A 19,511-nucleotide genomic window follows, 5' to 3' on the forward strand; every position below is an offset into this window, starting at 1 on the left:
GAAAGTTCTTAATAAAACAAAAGAATGACAAGAATGGAATTTAAACATTTGAGGGGTTGGCTGCTCTGAAAGTCTTCTAGAGTTTTTTCTTTGACCTCTCCTTAATCAGTCTCTATCTATCAGTGCAAAATCCTCTGTGATTAAATCGATGGGTTGGTGAGTTCATGTGCTCACTGCAAAGTGTGTGCACCCACGCTGGCTGAGACCCAACTGTAGTCCTCTGCTATTCGCAGAGAATTTGATCCACTTAACACCTCGGCTCAGAAAATAAACCTGGAGCACACTGAAGATCCTTTACACTAAAACAGTCACTGGAGTTGCAATATTATTTTTTTTAATGGACAAAAACAAACATCACCTGAGGGGGCCTTTAGCAAGTTATTGCATTTTTGCTTTAAAGCTGTGTAACTTTTAAATATAAACAAGTGTCTGTTTCATTCAAACCACTGCGGGACTGTAACGATTATTCCATGAATCGATTATTAAATTAAACTTCAACTATTCTATTAATCAATTCATCGGTTTGAGTAAATTGTTTGTATTTATATATATATATATATATATATATATACATATATACACACATATATATGTATATATATATATATATATACACATATATGTATATATATATATATATATATATATATATATATATATATATATATATATATATATATATGTATATATATATATATGTATAGCGCTTTTCTTGATGTCTTGATGACCACTCACAGCCATCAGGAGCCAAGGACACATCGGCATGTAGGTGAGCTGAGTAGGGAATCGAACCCACAAACTTTGAGTTGAAAGATGACTCTCTTAGCTTTCGGGTTTTTTTACTTCTTAAATGTGAATCTTTTCAGGTTTCTTTGCTCCGTGTAACAAAGAAATCAGTAAAACTGAAACATTTTTAGTCTTGTGGACAAAACAAGACATTCGAGAACATCATCATTTCCAGGTTTGATCAATTCTTCTTGCCTCTAAGCCCCTGCGCTGCCACTGCATACACGCAAAAGCTCCCTCAGTCAGGTTGACAGAGCCCATGTTTATATGAAGGACGCAAAGAGAAAGAAACAAAGGCAGAATAATAACATCAACAACAACAACACCAGGATCACATGCATTTTAAAAGTACTGCATGTGTGAACGTGTGGTTATATAATTGCTCATGTGCACACGCATCCCACCTTGTCTGAGACTCTGACAGGCCTGGCGCTTTAGCTGGAACCGTATGGCTCTCTCATCCTTGTTGGCGCTGATTGGCTGAGGCCTGAAAGGGGTGGGGTCAATGCCAACACAGGGCAGGTGTTTCAGCATGGCAAGTGTCACCAAACTATTGTTCTGAACGAGACACCCGAGAATTGGAAAAAAATGAGAGCAAGACGCCGGTGGTCAGCTCCAGCTGTCACCAGTCTGGACATCCACGAAAGCGGAGTAAAAGTAATCCTCTTTAACAACAGCTGCTACAGTAACTGCACAACCTGCGTAAAATCAAAGCAAGAGTTCAGCAAAGTATCTGAAATCAAAGATCCTTAAGAGAGACTGCTCCTTTTCATCTGAACAGACACTCCCAAAAAAAGAAAAAGACTATTGGAATACAAAGCTTCCAGGGCTAATACGCAACGTTAAAAGGGCCACTGCTGTATTTACTGCAGCTACAGGACTGACTGATGCACTCGCCTGTGCTCATGTGTGTCAAGTGTCGGTGAATCCGTGATCAAGCAGTCTGTCACAGCTGTTGCTGCACTCTGTCATTCAGCCGCTGACGGACACAAACAGGCTCACACACACACACACACACACACCACTGAGAGACACACACACATTCTGAGTCGAGGCCTTTTGATCCTTGCCAAATTTCTCTCACTTTATACTCGATCTGAGCTCACTGTGGCTTATATGCACCTGTGTGTGGACTAGGAATGGGCAACATGGGGGGTGAAAAATAATATCATAATCTAGTTTCCACTGTGAAGACGTTCATGTCCCCATTATAATGAATTGTGATACCATCGGTGAACCTCTAGTTTCCTCTCCTGCCATCATTTTTTATCACAAGTATAATTTGTCCTCTACTTACATGTTACAATTAAGTCAGTACTAATGTTCAACCTGCAATAGTGACAAAAACAAGTCATTAAATTCATAAATCAACCAGACTTTCTTTCCTTATCAGATCAACTCCAGGATGTTAATTAAAGGCGGGGTGGGAGATCATTTTCTGGAGCATTTTTTTTACTGTATCGCTTCAAATCGTAAAATCACACCCCGATTTTAACCAATTAATGAATGCATTGTCACAAAAATTAAGTGTCAGTCAGTGTTAATCGCAAACAAAATACTTTTTTTGGGGGGGGGGAAGCTACTGCCAAGAAAAAGGCTGAGTGAACAGAGTGAACATCAAACTGTGCTTGAACAGTGGCGACAACTGAAATCCCAGAAAGGGCTGCAAAGTGATGCCATGAAGGCTCCGTTTCTACTGGACAGGTTCACTTTATGTCTTTGTTATCTTTTGAGAGTATTTGTTGTTTTTTCGGCATCACATAGACATTAGACGAGTATCCAAAAAAGCTAGTGTCACCGAAAAGTAAAGAAAGTTACTGATGCTGGGGAGGGAAGCCTGAAGAAAGGGGCTTGGACTTTTGAATTAAAAATGCCTGCTCAAACTATTTTTCCAACCCTACCTTTAAGCAGAACGTTCTACTTACTATTGCCGAAATGTTCATCATCTTCAGCAATGGTGGATTAGACTAAAAAAAGAAGAATAAGAAAAGGAAGCCAACAATCAGTGGATCTATTCTCTTCCTGTACCTGCCTTTAAACATCCTTGACTGCTCTCTTTCTTTCAGCTCGGCGGCTGTCTTCTGCTCCGCCTGCCCACATGTCAGTGTAAACCTGCTCACATCAACTGACACTTCCATGCATGGCCATCATTACGGATTTGTCCCAGCTGACATCAGATAATACCACATGACAGTGAAAGGTGCGAGAGGACACTCTGAAGGCACGAAAAAGAAATAAATGAGCGCTCGGATCTCATCTGTTGGTTCGCATCACCGTGATGACACAAGAAACCTGATGTCGCTCGGCATGTTCGAATGGTGTTGATGAAAGAACAAACGTGAAGCGCTTTAACAAACAAAGGACGCCGCGGACGCAACCTATCTATGTTGAATGAGCAGGACGATGTGTCTGCTCTTCGTACTGCTGAGTGGGATCGTATGCAAGATACGGGCATCCCCGGGCAAATCACTCCGCCTTCCAGACAAGAGACGAGAGAAACGAATCCTGACTTTGATCTGCCATTTCTTCAGATAGGGTCATAAACATAACACTGCAGGGATAATCCTGCTTTGCTGTGTGTGTGTGTTCTCCTATGGGTATCTTTGTGAGGACCAAAACACTTATAAACCTAAGGACACTTTGGCTTTTTGAGGCTTGGTTTTAGGTTAGGGTCATGGCCAGGGTCAGGCATACAGTTGTGATGGTTAGGGTAAGGGGCTAAGCAATGTATGCATGTATGTATCTTAAAACATGACAATTTATAATAAAGTGTGAGTAGAATTGGATCTACATATGTGTCTGCGTATTCTTGTTTGCATAAATCTGAGTCATTCACTGTCTCCGTAAAAACCGATGTCAGTGTTGAGATAAAGGCTGACAAGTTGCTAAGGGCGCCGAGTGTAAATCTCCATCTTCCCATTGTCTCTCCCACCCACACGGCTCGGTCTCGCTGCATCACTGGAGGCAGATGTTAATTGCTTTTTTATTTATAAACAGAAACTGATATCAGAACTGTGGTTTGGGCGGATGGGTCAGCTTTATCAAAGTTGGACCACGGGATGTTGTTGAAAGCAGTGAGAGAAAATATAATAAGTGGTCCATGAATTAACCTTGATTTGGTTAATAATGAGATTTTTTATAATATTATTGTCCATCTAATGTAAACACATTCCAAGGGGTCCAGTATTTGTTTTCCATTTTAAAGTTGCAGTGCGTGACCTTTGCTGATTTTGTGTTGATGAGGTTATTCTGGCTCTGTTTGGTCTTCATGAACAGAAATGATGTAATATCATTGGTATGCCGAGTCCTTAATCTGAAGAGACTGAATGAGGGAGCATTTGTTTGCATACAGTGCATTTCAACACATAAACAGCTTTTTTTGAGCAGAATAATTGACTTTTTTGTAGGTGAGTCTTTGTGTTTTCAGTCATATTCCAACCTGTTTGCAGCCGTCTCACTTTACTAGCACAATGTTGCTGTTGCCTTTGTCTATCTTGACATAAAATGACGCACTTCCTGTGTGCAGCACACAAATGTTGCTGAGTGACAGGAGATCTGCTATACTGAGAAACACAAAGAGAGTGATTTGAATGTAACATATATATTTGGTTACATTTAAGTTTTCATTCATTCATGCATTCATTCATTCATTCCTTCATTCATTTATCGAGGGTCACAGGCTGCTGGTGCTAATCCCAGCTGACATAAGGCAAAAAACGGGGTACACCCTGGACATTTCACACTACAGTTTTAAAAAACTAAAATATCAATTGACTTTATTGGTTTATAATGTGTAAATTAAATGTTTCCTGCCCCACACTAGAGGATAATTGGCAATTGAATTCAAATCGTAAGTATTAAACATGTTAGATACTTAGGACTTGGCAATTGAGAATGTGTTGACCGGGAAACGGATGTTGCGTACTTTTGTTTAGAACCGCAACTTATACGAGCCAAGTTGATTCTGTCTCCTCAGCCATGACTTGTTTCACAGTTTTTTTTGCATTTCTCATAGCAACAGCTATTAACTGACAACGGGGACAGTCCGCCTCCATGTCTGTATATATTTTTGTTGTGTCTGTGGTCACATTTGAAAATCCTCTAGTATGAGGCAGGCTTGAGAAATGTGTCACTTGGTACACGAGTAAATGTTCACACATGTTGGTATTTGTATTTCCCAATTACATGTATTACAAAATGATAGGAAATGGGTAACGTTTTCAAATGTCACTCGGCATCAAATTGCAAGATAATCTGCCAAATATCTATTTTATGTCCGTCCAATATTTTTCAACAAATAACTTTACTTTGAGCAAAGTAAAGTGGTCGAGCCAACTGATCTAGTGCTACATTACCATGGTTTATAAAAACACAGGTTGCACGGGTAAACAAACAAAAAATATATTAATGTACCTCCTCAACCTTATGTTTAACCTCATTAACCTGCAACATGTTTGGCTTAGAGCTCAGCCACAGCTGTCATGTATGCAGATGTAGATCTATTATAAGGATTTGCTGTGATGTCACTCAGGAAATGACGAAAACGGGAGGTCAGTAAAGGTCGATGCCAAAAGGAGCAGCTGTGAACTAATGTGTCAGCATGTGTTCATAAAAACCCGACTCTATACTGCAGAGAGAGCACCAATCATCCCTCTGCTTAATGCTACAGGAAATTAAAGTTTGGCTCTGAGGCTTTAGTACACAAAGGGTTAGTTAGACATTAGGCTAATGCTACTGATTGCTGAATATTGTTTATCTGTTTTATTAATGCCACGGGTCTAATGTTTGCTTGTTGTGGAGCAGCAGTTTTGAAAATTCATTAAGGTTTTTAACAGGTGTCCATAAGGGTATTGGTCATGAAAAGGAAAACTTTTTAACTTCATAACTTTTTTTTTACAATAATGAAGGATTAAAATCATGAAATGTAAAAGACTAATCTATGGCCATGGAATTTATTTCTATATTCCCTACTGTCATCAAGTGCTACACACGCCATCTTGCCGGTCTTAATCACCACTGTTGTTTCTCGACAGGCACCTTCTCCACCATGAACGACTCTCTGTTCACACTTGTTCTTCACTGCCTGCCACATGAAGACTTTATTCTGTGATCTTGAAATCTAACAGCACATCACCATGTTTATCCACGTCAAGGCCTCGGCATTCACGCTCTCTCCTATTCCCTCTAAATATATATATTTCACCTCAAACTCAAAATGTCCTTATTAACTATTGATCAAGTCAAAATGAGGTCCGTCTCACTTTTAAGGTCCGTCACAAATTTTAGCAGCTCCAAAACGTGCTCTGAGTGTCGGGCATTTTTGGGCTGACTATCACATTGACCCTGAAGTTTTTAAGATCATTTTCGGCAAAGGTGAGCAGTTTGCACTGCAAAACGCTTAGAGTTCATGTTCTAATTTGTTTCTTTTTTATTACTCGTGTCCTCATAGTTTACTCCATGTCCTCAGCCATTACCTATTCTTTACTTCCCTCACCCCGTCCCACCCCTCTTCTCATATCATATCTCCCTTTCCTCTTAACCTCTGTACTTGCTCTTACTGGTTTAAATAGCAGGGCCAGCTGGTCACATTGCTAAATCCGGAACCCCTTCATTTCATCTGAGCACACCAGGTCTAGGGTTGCACAGAGAGAGAGAGAGTGTGAGAGAGAAAGAGACAGGGAGAGAGAGAGAGAGAGCAGATTGATGGGATTTGTCAGATAAATTAAGTTCTGTTCAGGAATTGTTGAATGTAGATTGTCTCAAGCATTTTTAGTTGGTTTGAATCATTGTGTCATTGCATCTCATTCAGGTATTATGCATACACGTTAACCACCTTTGTACGAAAACATCACCTCACTCTACTCTACCTACCAGTACCCACAGGTACAAACATTGCTCCAGAGCCACTTTCATTTGAAGCTTCTTTTGTATTCACGATAAAATACGTTTCTCAGCACGTGTGTGTGTGTGTGTGTGTGTGTGTGGATGCATGAAGAAGTCAGCACATGCTCTTACGATGATGTAATGTGATCTAGTATGTGTGAAATGTAAACTCCCTCAGCACAGCAGCTCCACAGATACTGTTAAAAACCTCAGCACCCAAACTATCTGACGCCCTCTAGTGACATTTGTGCTGCAACACATTTTTCTCACAGCTCCTTGTACAACAGAGAAAGGAGCCTCACACATATGGTGAACAACCATTTCATCATTCGTCGTGGCAGTATGTTTGTGCGTGACATTGTTCATTTATGAAAGCAAATGCATTGCTGCGTGGGAAATAGCTGTAACTTACCGCCGCTCCTCTCTCTAATTGGCAGCAAGCTGGAGGTGGGATGCAGGGATAAGTCTTGCAGCTCACTGGCCACGGCTTCATGCTGAGGACTGGAGGCATCTGCTTCTCGTCTCTCTCAAAACTTGGTCTTTATGGTTGTATCTGAGGGGCTTGTAGACGTACCTGTAAAGCAAAGAAACCCATGAACTTGAGGCTTAATGTACCACATCATATGCTGTGTAGCATTGTGTATATTATCCCAATTAAGATCCAGTATGCTCTCTCTACACACTCTACTGTTCCAGACCCCATGCGTCTTTGTATTTCCCTCCAAGTCTCTCTTTCGCTCTCTTGCTCTAAGGCCATGTCCTCTCCTGTGGATACACTTAAATATGCACAAACGTGTGATGCACTTGATCTCTACAGTCAGCAGGACAACTGAGTTGTACGTCCAATTTGCTTTTTAGCTGTCAAACAACCATTCAGCTTCATAGGTTAACCCAGGCTACAATGGCTGAGGTCTAGGGGTGGGTCAAAATATTGCTTTGGTGATCCATTAAGGCGCGCTAAAGTCCTTATCTGACTCTTCATGTTTCCACGCGGTGATGCGGCACAAATGAACGAGGGAAACTTGAACTGGAAGTTACTCGGCTGAAGAAGAGGCGAAAGCTACGTTAAGAGATGCCCAATCCACTTTCAAAACATAGACTTTATGCACTTTGTTCTGTATCGCATCACGTATCACATCATATCATGAGGTACTCTGCAATTCCCACCCCTACTGAGGTCAACAGTGACTCATTGGATGCTATTGGCTCTGAGCTCTATGGCGATGTTGGTGGCAAAAACTGCAAAAAGTAAAACTGCAAAGACACTTTCTCTCCCGACAAATCATGTTTAAATGCAAAAGATGTAAACATTAACATACACATTATATGTTGTTGCAGCATCATGCAGAACCTTTAATGTGGAGACATCCAAAGCATGACAACCTTGTTTTCGGGTGCACCCAAGTCTAGTATATTCTCCAAAATGATATTATACTTTATAATTAAATATTTTTGCACAACCTTTCTTAGTGGTTATTTTTATTTTTTATTTCCCCATCTGGGGTTAAGGCGAGAGAGTGAAATGAGATAGCATTTCTCAGTCCCAGCCCTCTGGGAGTATTTTGTTTGCCTACAACACTGTGCGGCTAATGATCCAAATTAGACACAGTCTCAGACATTCAGTGACAGTATCACTGAAAAGCTGCTGCAGTTATTTTTGGTCAGCCAAAGCAGCTCTATGACTCATTCCAGTCTTTACTCATGGTAAGGTATTATAATAAATGTAGCCACAGCACATGCATGTCCACACTTATGACAGGGAATTGTTGTTCATACTTTAAGCTACATTTATATAGCAATATGGGGAACTGGGGAGTTGATGGCTTAATTTATCTTCACAACATCTCATTATGTTTGTGCTGAAGTGTAAAAAATGTAATGAGAGCTGCTTATGCAAACAGCTGTTAGAGGCAACTCTAAAAGGAAAGGTTGACATGACTTTCTGTTGTCAATACTCAGCAGCCTTCCACATTTATTGCTCCAGCTGTGAAATCAGTGACGTAAACTGGAAATATAAGATACTTCAAAATAACATACCTGGTATTTGTAGGATAAATGGGTCCAGAAAACACAAATGTTGATAACGATTTGTTGCAATCCTACGTAGGGGTGGGTCAAAATATAGATTTGGTGATATATAGCTGTCCTCCCTCTTGTAATGTGATAATCGATATACGCCGGGGCAAATATCGATATTTTAATTGGCAAATAAAAGTGCTCTAAAGTGAAAAGTTAGTTTTATTCGCCAGGCGTCACTATTAAATGTCTCCTCACGGCACAAATGAATGAGCAGAAGTTACATGGCCAAAGGAGAGGGAGTTTACAGTGACAAGAGCTACAGTACGTTAAGAGACGCTCCATCCACGTTCAATACATAGACTTTATGCACTTTATTCTCGATGTTGTGAATAAATAGAGAAATCCTGCACTTTTAACTTTTCACAGATGTTTTGTTTTCTTCAGATATTGTGATGTATGATTGTGAAATATATCGATTATCACAGAATTGTTATATCGGGATATTATTTGACCATGTATCACATATCGTATTGTGAGGTACTCTGTGATTCCCACCATTGATCCTAAGTGCTATAGGAACTTTAAACTGTCAAGTTTCTTGAAAATGTTTTGTCTCTGACAAACCTGAGAGGTGATGCATCTTCAAGAAACTCTTACAAGTCCTGTCACCAAACCTAAAAGGAAAGTAAACAAACTCTTTTCTTTGTAGAAAGCTGAACTGCTGAAACAGTCCATATTTGTTTGTTTGTTTTAGTGGATTTGAAAGATGTCTGTGGTCAGAGCAGGAAGACAGCACTAAATCAAAAAATGTATTTAGTTTATCTCAAATAAAATGTATACAAAAACTTTTGTCTTACTGATATTTAAAACGTCTGTTTATAGCGTAGTTTGAAGCAATGTTTAGCCAAATAAACATTGTGTGACATTGTGCCTATTTCAAACACATGCACTCAGCTAGAAACTGGGTTTGTAAACGTACCTTGTTTTTTTATCTCTGTCGGTTTTCATGTTAGTGCCTGAACCCCAGACCATTTCACCAGGGCGAGGAACACAAGTTTGTGCTGCGATGCTCACGAAACAGGAAGAGGAAAACCACGATATCCTGTTAAAACTTTCAAAATACAACGTTTATAAAAAAAAAACGGATGACATCAGGTTATGAATACTTTGTTAAGCTTTTTTTCTGTCTAAACTTAAATTTGGTTCACGTATTCTAGTTAATGTGTTGCGTTCACAAGCACATTCACAATCATTTTCCAATTATTCATGGTTGAAATCAATCCACCACCAGGTGGCGACAAAATCAGGTGTACGGGCGCCCAGGCGGAACCATTGTTTCGGTTGCGGAAAAGAAGGGACTCAAAACAATGACGGACCGACATGGTGGCAGCTGAAACATGTAAAGTATCTCTGAAAAACCGTGTATTAATGAAGCTGTAATTCAGTTCAATAGTATTATTTATGCTTATACTCTATTGAGAAATCCCGCCAGTATTATACAACATTAGAAAGGTGTAGTTCGTTTAAGAATTAAGCTACAGTTATTTACCTGTTATTACTTTACGAGCTACTGGAAGCAGGTAAGCTATCAAACACAATTTAACATGTGGGGTGAAATTGAAACTCCCGTTAAACCACAACCGAGTCTGAGTGAAAGCGAGGACACGAGCAAAATACCAGAAGAACCGGTAACACAGTTCCAGAGATATGAGTATCACCGGCCCACACAAACGGAGCCGCCGCCACAAGAGACTCCGGTGAGCATCAGCAGCATTACAGTGTAATATCCACATTATGCTGATGTCATAAGCACGATGGTCAGTGTTTTGTGTTGCTCGTTTCTCTATCGTTAAGTACACGAGCCAGGCGGAGACCATTTGTGTTAACGCCATGGTAGAAGCCATTGCCTTGAGTGGCAGCCCGGTGAAGAGCCAACAGATCGGAGAGGATGAACTGACAGAAGAGCAGCGCAAAGAGGAGCTACTGCGTCAGTACAGAAGCAGACCATTGGTTTTCCTGGAGAGGTATCATGTATGTGCACACAACAAGCGAGCAAGCAAAATTTAAAGATACAATCAAAAACATGAGAACACACAGGCTGCAAGTTGACTGCTGATTCCAAACCTCTCAAACTTGGGAGATTTAAATTTCCACTTAAGCTATTTTCAGACATTAACTTTAAGTACTGTCCATACATTCTCCAGAGTTTTCTATTTACATAATGATAAATACAGCTGGACATTTGCATTCACAAGAGCTGGATGATCCAGTCAAGGTTCTGCCTGGTATAAGGATGCTGGAGGCAAAATACTCCTAATTCACCCACTGTGGATCCTCTGGACTGTCTCCTGCCGTCTTCTCACATGAGCTTATTATATAATATATAGATCCTTTAAGATATTAATTAAAGGACTAATGGGCAAGCAGGAGAATCTTCAAAGACTTTCACACATACATCCTCAATCTGGGTGTCTCCCAAGACCACAAACCTTTTAGATATACTGTAAATCTACAGTTCCTGGATTCACTGAAACAAAATCATTCCAATGTCATTCTCAATGTCACATTAAGATGTAATTGTATTCTTGACATTTATCAGTTATTTGCAAAACTAATTTAGCTTGTTACTAACATAAAGTATTGATAATTATGTAAATCACTCTTTACTCTGCCTCACCAGGCTTGTCTTAAACCCCATGACCTGTCTGCATTTGCTCACGTTTGCTCTGACCCACGAGCTCAACACTACAGCCAAGTGATACAGAGAAGAGATGCAGGATCTAAGGACAGGAAGCAAGTCAGAAACCACCGCTTCGCTGCCCTCCGAGCCCTGCAGAAGGGTATGTGCTCCCCTGCTGAAATACTTTGGAGCATATAATGTATATCCTCAGTTCTTCTGCTCTACCTTTTGTCCCAGAGGGTCAATATTTCAGTGAAGAACAAATGCGAATGAGGGAGCCACTGCTGTATGAACAGTATATTGGCCAGTACCTGACTGACGAAGAGGTGAGATTGACTTTTTTTATACATTATTTTTGTTCAGTTTAGGTTTGAAGGCAGTTTCTCTTAAAATTATTGGGGGTTATCATCATTGCTTTAGGTCTTGGAGCGCTCCCAGGAAGCTATGTCGGATGGAGCTGAGGGGGGACCAGGGGCGCCAGCGGGAGGCCCTGGAGGGCTTGCCCACCTCCTCCTCAATTCCTACCAGGAGCGTCTCATTCAGAATCGTATGCAGGAGGAGCAGGACAGAGAAGAGGGTGCACAGGAGGAGGAGGAGGAGGAAGATGATGGTAAGAGAGGGGATTATGCTTGGCACTGAATTTACTCTCACATCTCTGTGCTTTATCCAGCATGTGTCTCTCTCTCTGTGTTCTTACTGAAGATAACAGAGTCCAGGAGAAGGAAGGGGAGCCTACGCCTGAGGAGAAGGCTCTGCTGAGGGAGGAGTTCATTAGTCAGATGCATCAGCGCTTCCTTGACGGCAAAGACAAAGATTTCAACTACAGGTCAGCCACCACAGGAGACGTACTTATACCTGGACATGGGTCATGGTCACTGCTAGATAATGGCCTCTTCTACACTAAGTGGACAGTGGATGGTTCTGCCAGTCTTAGTTAATTGTCAATTAGTTAGTTAATTTAGGTAAATGAAACGAATGTCATTCAACAATGTAACACTTTTCCTAACCTCAGTAATAGCTTAAGTGTTCAGGTTTTAGTCACTCTTAAATTCCTAAATGGGTTGCACCATAAATGTTAAAGCTGAATAATTAAGTAAGTCTTGCATAACCTAGCAAGCTGCCAGCAGAACGAAATACAAAAGCTGAGCAGTGCTCCGCCTCCTCTTCAAGTTTGTATTTCATTGAGATATTTTTTTGACATTAAGTGGGTATTGTAATTGTGTTTTATTGTGTTTGTGCATCTATTATAGTGAGGTGGATGAGAACCCGGACTATGACAACTTGGACATTGTCAGCAGAGATGCTGAGGATAAATACTTTGATGATGATGATGAGGAGGAGGAGGTTGAAAACGATGAAGAGGAAGACGATATGGAAGACTAGCAGTTGTAGTAATGTTGAATTTCTCACATTGAACTGTAAATACATGTACAAAATGAGGATATGTAGTCTATTTTTCAGTGTTACACGTGAATGCAAACTGCATTAAAATGCTGTTAATAAATGTTGCCTGTTGCAATTTGAGATATTCATTCATTGGTAATGAGGACACAGTTTATGTTCTACAAAAAAATGATTGTCAATAACTCCGGTCAGGAGCAGGAGGGGAGACCCTCATCATACAGTAGTTGAACTCATTTGACACAATAATAGTGAGGACTTGAAATGCTACGCTGTCTTCAGAGCTCAATTTATCAACGTGCTCTTTCCTCCATTCTTTCAACTTTTTTACATAATGCTGTGAGGCTTCAAACGGAATATTTATGTGGTTAATTATTAGAACAGTTCCTCGAAATCTTTACCTATTGTATCACCAAAAGGACGTGTTGTGCTAACATTACACGTCACCTAACAGCACAGAGGCTGACGGTGTAGTGACTGTTCTTCACTTTGATGAATTGGGGATGAGGTAGCTGGTGCAGACTGAGGTCTTGGATGATTTCTTGAATCAGTTTCTGTCTGTCCATCTTTATCAACTTCTCCAACAATGGCTGATAGGTCTGTGAGGATCAGTGTGCATGGCTGCTGCAGAGGAGAGCTCATCTATTACTGAACCATTTGTTCCGTCTGTCTTTCAAGCTGTGAGTCCTCAATCAATGATTTATAACAACTCTCTGATCCCAAATAAAACTCGGCTTTTGCAACAGACATTAGCTTTCTTGAGCATGACTCCAGACCTGTGTAATACAACTCTTATCTTCTGTGTCCTTTAGTTGGACAGATAGTCTTCCAGTTTATTTCCTGAAGCCAACCTGGAAGTAGCAATATACTAAATAGCCACAAGCGGCTGAGTTGCAAAAATAAAAAGTCAAAAGTAAACTGCAAAATCTAAGCACATTGGTGCTGTCACGACCGGTGACCACTTGCTCTGAACCTGAAACGGCACATTCAGCTGGTGAGATCAGAAACAATCTTGGACATGGTAGTTGACAAACAACCAGAAGGTCAGCAGTTTGATCCTGGGCTCCTCTGGAATGAGTATTATACTACCATCGGTCAAAACTAATGTACTTCATTACACAGTAAACATGGTAATTAACCTTTAACTGTCCCTTTGAGAAGGTTTATTAGATGCCAGGGCAACAACAAACACAGCATTTCACTTATTCTTAATAAACAAAAGTGACCAGTTAGTATCTTTTTTTTATTAAATCTGCTTTGTTTGATGTCCGAGTACCAGATGGTTTTCATCACTATGGTTCGTAGAAGGTAAAAAGGTTACTGAGCTTCCGTTTTCTAGCCTTTCAGTGGACATCACTTCCGATCAGCCAGTCTCTGCAGGAGGGCAATGACTGTGTCCTGTTTGGACGATAGCAGCTCAAGAGCCGTGGCTATCCTTCCGAGGGCCTCCGCCATGCGCACCTCCCTCCGCTCACGCCTCTTCTCTCTGGCTTCAACCCTGCGGCGAGCTACTTGGTCCAGGTAGACTTGCTCCTCCTGCCCCTTCAGGATCGCTTGGAGCAGAGACACGCTGCTTTGCTCCTCGCTTCTCTTCTGGTTCGCTGCTTCACTCCCTGACACTACAGGTAATGTGGTGGCAGCAGATGACGTGAGGCAGGGGGATATAGGTGGGAAAGCGGACGAGAGGCCAAGGAGTTTCTGATTGTTGCTGGCTGGTGCCGCATTGAGACGGAAAGGTATGACACCCGTCGAGAAGGACGGAGCTTTGCGGCCTACACAGTGTGACGTGTTGAGGTCTGTGTGACCAGGTGATCCAAGGGAAGGAGAAGAGGAGGCTGTTTCTGTAAAACAAGGTGAGGAGATAAAAGATGGAGATGGCATGATGGGAGCTGGATGAATACTGGTCGTAACAATGTCACCGTTGAGGACGATGAGGGGCTTGACCTCTGGAGCACTTGTAGGGCTAATGGTCGCCGTAGCCACTGTGGTCATCGCAGCAGTGCTACCGATGATTTGATTGGTGGCAACTCCCTGACCAGCTGACTCCAAACCACCGGGGACTGCAAAGTCACTGTTGTGTCGGACAATGGTTGTGGCCTGGGGAAGCTGTGGTTTTGCAGCAATTTTTGCCAAAGGACAGGGGGACGTAGAGGCAGAGTTGCCACCTTTGTGTCTTTTGCTGTTGAGGATCTGAGAGCCAACAGTGTCACAGAGCGTGGCATCCATCAACTAGAGTGAGAACAGACAGACATGAGAGAGATCAGTTGATCATGAGCTGATCTCTCTCTCTCTCTCTCAGCACTAACAACATATCTCTGATGTTACTGCTGCTTATCTTGTAAGGATGGCTCAAAACCACTTCTACTTGACTGATACCGACACCAATATCACAATCCCTGAGTGTCTAACGATATCGATATCAGTCCGATACAGTCATTTTTACTTAATTGAAATGTCCAAGCTCTTAACAACATGTGTGTTGATGTATTTAAAACCTAGCAAAACCAACAAGTAATTCAAATCCCAATAGAGGAAATAAAAAGCCCATATTTTTACAGACTTGTAAAAATAGTGCTTTAAATGTAAGGTTTTGAGATCATATCCACATTTACCCTCTTATTTTTCTGATATCGGATCCAGCAATTTTGACCAGTATTGGAAAGATACTGATACCACTGTATCAGCTCATCCCTACTTACCTGCTATGAATATTAAAATAATTTGTGCTCCTGGAGCATATTGGAATCCCAATCTATGGTTCTAATTTGTGAAAGAACGTTTTTTTTTTCCCCCTTTTATAAATGAATTCCTAAATTTACATCTACCAATTCACCGCACATATTATAACAATGAATAATATAGAGTATCTGCTCTGAAAGGGCTAAAAGGTACTTCAGAATAATGATGGCAATTAAATATAATCAAAATTCTAAATGAAGACATTTTTCAAATACTACATTTGAAAAGTGGTAATCTCATGAAACTGGCCTGGCAATATTGAGTGTCTTATATTCTTTCTTTCACCAACTATATAAACACACCTGAGCAAAAGGTTCTCAAAATGTTTAAAATCGGACTGAATTTGTGAAATTTGGAAAGCTCAAAGTTCACTTGTGTCGTTTTTATGAACCAATATGAAAGAAAAGTGCTCTATTTTGTGACTTCTGCACAATTATTGCTACTTTATATCACTAATAAAAATATGATATGAAATGAATCGTAACTTTGTCTCAACAACACCCAGCATTTTTTAAAGCCTGTGACCTCCAGGATGTCCATATAAGGAGTTGTGTATTATTCCTAGAGCAAATTACCAAGGGTGCACCTGCGGCACAGATCCATGCCCCGTAAGCACTAAGGGTTAAAGGGATTTCAGGGGGGAAGAGGAGACCAGAGAGTGGAGAGGAAGTAGAGAAAGAGAAGTTTCATCAAACTAGTTCACCTTTCAAAACTCATGAGAAAACATCTACTTGGCACAACTGTCAGAACCTGATCTGGTATAAATGTCAGACGCAGATGTTTTCATATTTGATCCAGTTAACATTTTCCCTGTCTGACATCATTTTGATTGAAGAGGACGTTTAGCACCTACAGTATCCTCAGGTTTCTATTATTAGACTCACGTCAAAGAACTCCCATGAGGTTTTTGCATGCCCCGTCTCCCGGCTGCGGTCCTTGACCCTCTTGTACGTGACAATAAGGTTGTTCCATTTGCGACGGATCTTCTCAACGGGAAGTACGTGGCCCTTGGAGGCCATCTCTTCCTGGACGCTCTGGAAGAGCTGCGAGCGCTCGCGGGTTTCATACAGGCCCCAGCGGCGGCCGACGGCCTCAATCAGACACAGAACAGCTTTGGAGGAGAAGTCTGAGCCAGAGGGAAGTGTCTTCTCCAAAGAAGCAGGTGGCATCACTGAAGCTGGGGGAGGACACAATACAAACAGTGATTTGTTATTAGATTAGATTCTTATAAGTGATGAATCCTACATTTTTCCCCGAGTAAACGCCATTTTCATCGAGTTCTTTTTGTGGTTATTTAGGGGAGACAGCTGGCGGTCAATTAAATCTGATTAAACACACAATCCTAATCTAAAACAGATCAGATAATCAATACACAGGGAATGGAAATGAAGATTTAAACCCATAATTGCAACATGGTGGGAACATTCAGCATTATCTAGGTATAAATTCAGTTTATTATCATTTTTTAGGCTCTGTTACGAGTTGTTGCAAGGAAAGGCTGCAACTAACTTTGGTTCTATCATCGGTTAATAAAATATAGACCTTCAGTTTTCAGTTAATTGGTTGACCAGGGAGCGTATAAAATGTTGAGTGAAACACTCTTCGAATGTTCCGTTAGTTCACCTGCCAAAAACCATACAGTTATCACAGTAAATCACTACATATGTGGCATAGTCTCGTCGATGATCTATTTAAATGTATTTTGAACGTACCCATTATTATATTCACAGAGCTGGTGAAAAGAGTGAGTGAGTGAGTGGACCACTGGATATAATAAAAGACTCTCCTCTGGCAACAATAATCTCACACCAGCTCTTCCAGCAGCAGCAGATCAATGAGGATTATTGTGTTTTTGAAAATCTCACCATAAGAATACAAGCAAACCCAAAGGATTCAAATATTAGTATAGTTGCGCACACTTTATTAACCGAATGCTCAACCATTGAGCATTTTCTGCACCCTGACTAAGTAAGGGCCCCGTTTGAAAGACATTTGGATTCCTTTGTTTTCGTTCATTGACTTTTTAATGTGGTCCATAGTATTAATTATCAATAAAAAAAAGTGTGAAACAATGCTTGGAAATACATTTGAGTTGTAATTTGCATGAGGCAGCACTAACTATTTGATAGTTATTTGAATATATATACATGTATGTATATTTTTTAATTTTAGATACTTTATTAACCCCGTTAGGGAAATTATTCTCTGCATTTTGATCCATCCTAGAATTAGGAGCAGTGGGCTGCCACACTGAGTAGCGCCCAGGGAGAAATGGGGGTTGGGTACCTTGCTCAGGGTACCCCAGCCCTTTCGACCTGGTGGGGACTTGAACCAGCGACCTTCCGGTTACAAGCCAAGTTCCCTTTCCACTTGGCCACGGGCTGTCCCGTGTATATATATGTGTGCGAGATGGAGAGGAACCTCCATATGTATATATATATATATATATATATATATATATATATATATATATATATATATATATATATACATACATACATACATACACATATATGTGTGTATATATATATATATACACGTATATATTCAAATAACTAGTTATTTGAATATATGTATATATTCAAATGACTAGTTATTTGAATATATATATATATACATAAAAAAACATAAACAATGAACCAAATATTGTTAGCTGGGATTAGTTATTGAAAACCAAGAATGTGCATTTCTGATTTAAAGTGTGTCTTTTGTAATTAATAGTTATGCTGGATGCCCTTTTTCAACTCAAGCTCCTGCCCCCTGAATTGTCTGTGCAACTGCTCCATCATGATGCTTGTGGTTACCTGGAGCGATCTTCAGGAAGGTTTTTCCATCTCCTGTTGTGGTGAAGAACCTCTCAGTGCTCACAGGATCTGATGCACAGAGTGACATTATTTAACACTGACGTTACATCAGACACTCACACGTCAAACACTGTGCATTTTACGAAGAAATCCACTCACACAGCAGCACAGGAGTGGATGTCGCGGCTGCCTGCAGCTCCTCTGCAGTCTGATCCACCCCTCCTCCTCCTCCTCCTCCTCCTCCTCCTCCTCTGCGTGCAGGCGGCTCCTGGCTGCACAATTCCGGCGCGGATGTGTTTTCATCCCCCGCTTCAGTCTTCACATGCATAGTTGCGAGGCTTCCTTGCAGGTTCCTCTCCATCTCGCACACACAGAGACGACGACATGAAGCTGAGCGCTGGAGAGAAGGAGAGTTCGTCTGCGCAGGCGTTGATTTCGGAGAAAGTTTGGAGGCCGCGGATCTGTCAGTCGGTGACGCGGGCTTCATCTGAAATCATGACCCCCGCATACAAGGTTAGTTCAGGTGCGTGATGGACAGACGCCATGACACCATCTGAGTGTTTGGGTTTTTTTAAAAAAACAAAAAGAGTGGCAGGGAAATGGCTGCGCTCTGTCCAACACTACAGACGACGGATGCGCAGAGCGGCTGCGCAGCTCCCAGCTGCTGCTGGCAACTGCGTCAGTGACGTCACCTGACCGCACGTACACCGCGCGTTAAATAAAACATCAGGTTTTATCATATATTATTTCTTACAGGGCCACGTGTAAAACAATGAAAGAAACAAACAAAAAAGGAAAATAATTCTGAGATTAAAGTAAAATTAAGAATTAAGAATTCTGATATTAAAGTCGAATTCTGAGGTTTCAAAGATTAAAGTCAGAATTCTAAGGTTAAAGCCATAATTAATGTCAGAATTCTGAGATTAAAATCAGAATTCTGAGATTAAAGCCATAACTAATGTCAGAATTCTGAGATTAAAGTCAGAATTAATGTCAGAATTCTGAGATTAAAGCCATAACTAATGTCAGAATTCTGAGATTAAAGTCAGAATTAATGTCAGAATTCTGAGATTAAAGTGAGAATTCTGAAGTTTAAGAAAAAGTCAGAATTCTGAGGTTAAAATCAGAAATCAGACTTTAATCTCAGAACGCTGACTGTTGCCAATCTCAGATGATATACTGTAAAAGCATACTTTTAC

The 19,511-nt window shown here is 40.8% G+C and overlaps 3 protein-coding genes across 5 annotated transcripts in view; 1 reads left to right on the forward strand and 2 right to left on the reverse strand.

Moving 5' to 3' along the window:
* Positions 1-7,239, reverse strand: part of LOC131476073 (myocardin-related transcription factor A-like) — a 31,795-nt gene extending 24,556 nt beyond the window's left edge. Inside the window, exon 1 of one of the 2 annotated variants that reach the window (XM_058654549.1) lies at positions 7,082-7,239. Coding sequence is in view for 1 of the 2 variants with exons in the window: in XM_058654547.1 (XP_058510530.1) it covers positions 1,191-1,320 (130 nt within the window). In the remaining variant the exon portion in view is untranslated. Of the gene's footprint in view, positions 1-1,190; positions 1,679-7,081 lie in introns of those variants that run through there. The other variant, XM_058654547.1, reaches the window with a different exon arrangement.
* A 2,796-nt stretch (positions 7,240-10,035) lies between these two features.
* On the forward strand, positions 10,036-12,892 carry ccdc97 (coiled-coil domain containing 97). Its single transcript, XM_058653683.1, has 7 exons — positions 10,036-10,445; positions 10,543-10,719; positions 11,369-11,528; positions 11,606-11,694; positions 11,789-11,978; positions 12,071-12,194; positions 12,619-12,892. The coding sequence occupies exons 1-7, from the start codon at positions 10,293-10,295 to the stop codon at positions 12,749-12,751; spliced, it is 1,026 nt and encodes a 341-aa protein (XP_058509666.1). The 5' UTR covers positions 10,036-10,292; the 3' UTR covers positions 12,752-12,892.
* Positions 12,893-13,834: 942 nt separating this feature from the next.
* si:ch1073-357b18.4 (uncharacterized protein LOC797129 homolog) lies at positions 13,835-18,961 on the reverse strand. Of its 2 annotated transcripts, XM_058653614.1 has the most exons (5): positions 18,472-18,961; positions 18,313-18,381; positions 16,393-16,685; positions 14,714-14,998; positions 14,406-14,610 (listed from the first exon to the last, which is right to left on the reverse strand). In XM_058653614.1, the coding sequence occupies exons 1-5, from the start codon at positions 18,797-18,799 to the stop codon at positions 14,542-14,544; spliced, it is 1,044 nt and encodes a 347-aa protein (XP_058509597.1). In that variant the 5' UTR covers positions 18,800-18,961; the 3' UTR covers positions 14,406-14,541. The 2 variants fall into 2 exon arrangements, with proteins under 2 accessions (XP_058509596.1, XP_058509597.1); XM_058653613.1 differs by having other exon boundaries at positions 13,835-14,998; positions 18,472-18,960.
* Between the last annotated feature and the right edge of the window lie 550 nt (positions 18,962-19,511).

Source organism: Solea solea, chromosome 16 (assembly GCF_958295425.1).
Source record: "Solea solea chromosome 16, fSolSol10.1, whole genome shotgun sequence".
NCBI classification, from domain to species: Eukaryota; Metazoa; Chordata; class Actinopteri; order Pleuronectiformes; family Soleidae; genus Solea; species Solea solea.

What these genes read in the sequence shown, in the direction of transcription:
- si:ch1073-357b18.4 (XM_058653613.1), bottom strand. Translation starts at nt 18,799, where the DNA reads ATGAAGCCCGCGTCACCGACTGACAGATCCGCGGCCTCCAAACTTTCT. An exon ending in CTTCCTGAAGATCGCTCCAG is followed by an intron (nt 16,686 to 18,312) that starts GTAACCACAAGC and finishes GTCCTCCCCCAG; the next exon opens with CTTCAGTGATGCCACCTGCT. An exon ending in CCTCATGGGAGTTCTTTGAC is followed by an intron (nt 14,999 to 16,392) that starts GTGAGTCTAATA and finishes TTCTCACTCTAG; the next exon opens with TTGATGGATGCCACGCTCTG.
- ccdc97 (XM_058653683.1), top strand. Translation starts at nt 10,293, where the DNA reads ATGTGGGGTGAAATTGAAACTCCCGTTAAACCACAACCGAGTCTGAGT. An exon ending in CGCCGCCACAAGAGACTCCG is followed by an intron (nt 10,446 to 10,542) that starts GTGAGCATCAGC and finishes TCTATCGTTAAG; the next exon opens with TACACGAGCCAGGCGGAGAC. An exon ending in GACAAAGATTTCAACTACAG is followed by an intron (nt 12,195 to 12,618) that starts GTCAGCCACCAC and finishes CATCTATTATAG; the next exon opens with TGAGGTGGATGAGAACCCGG.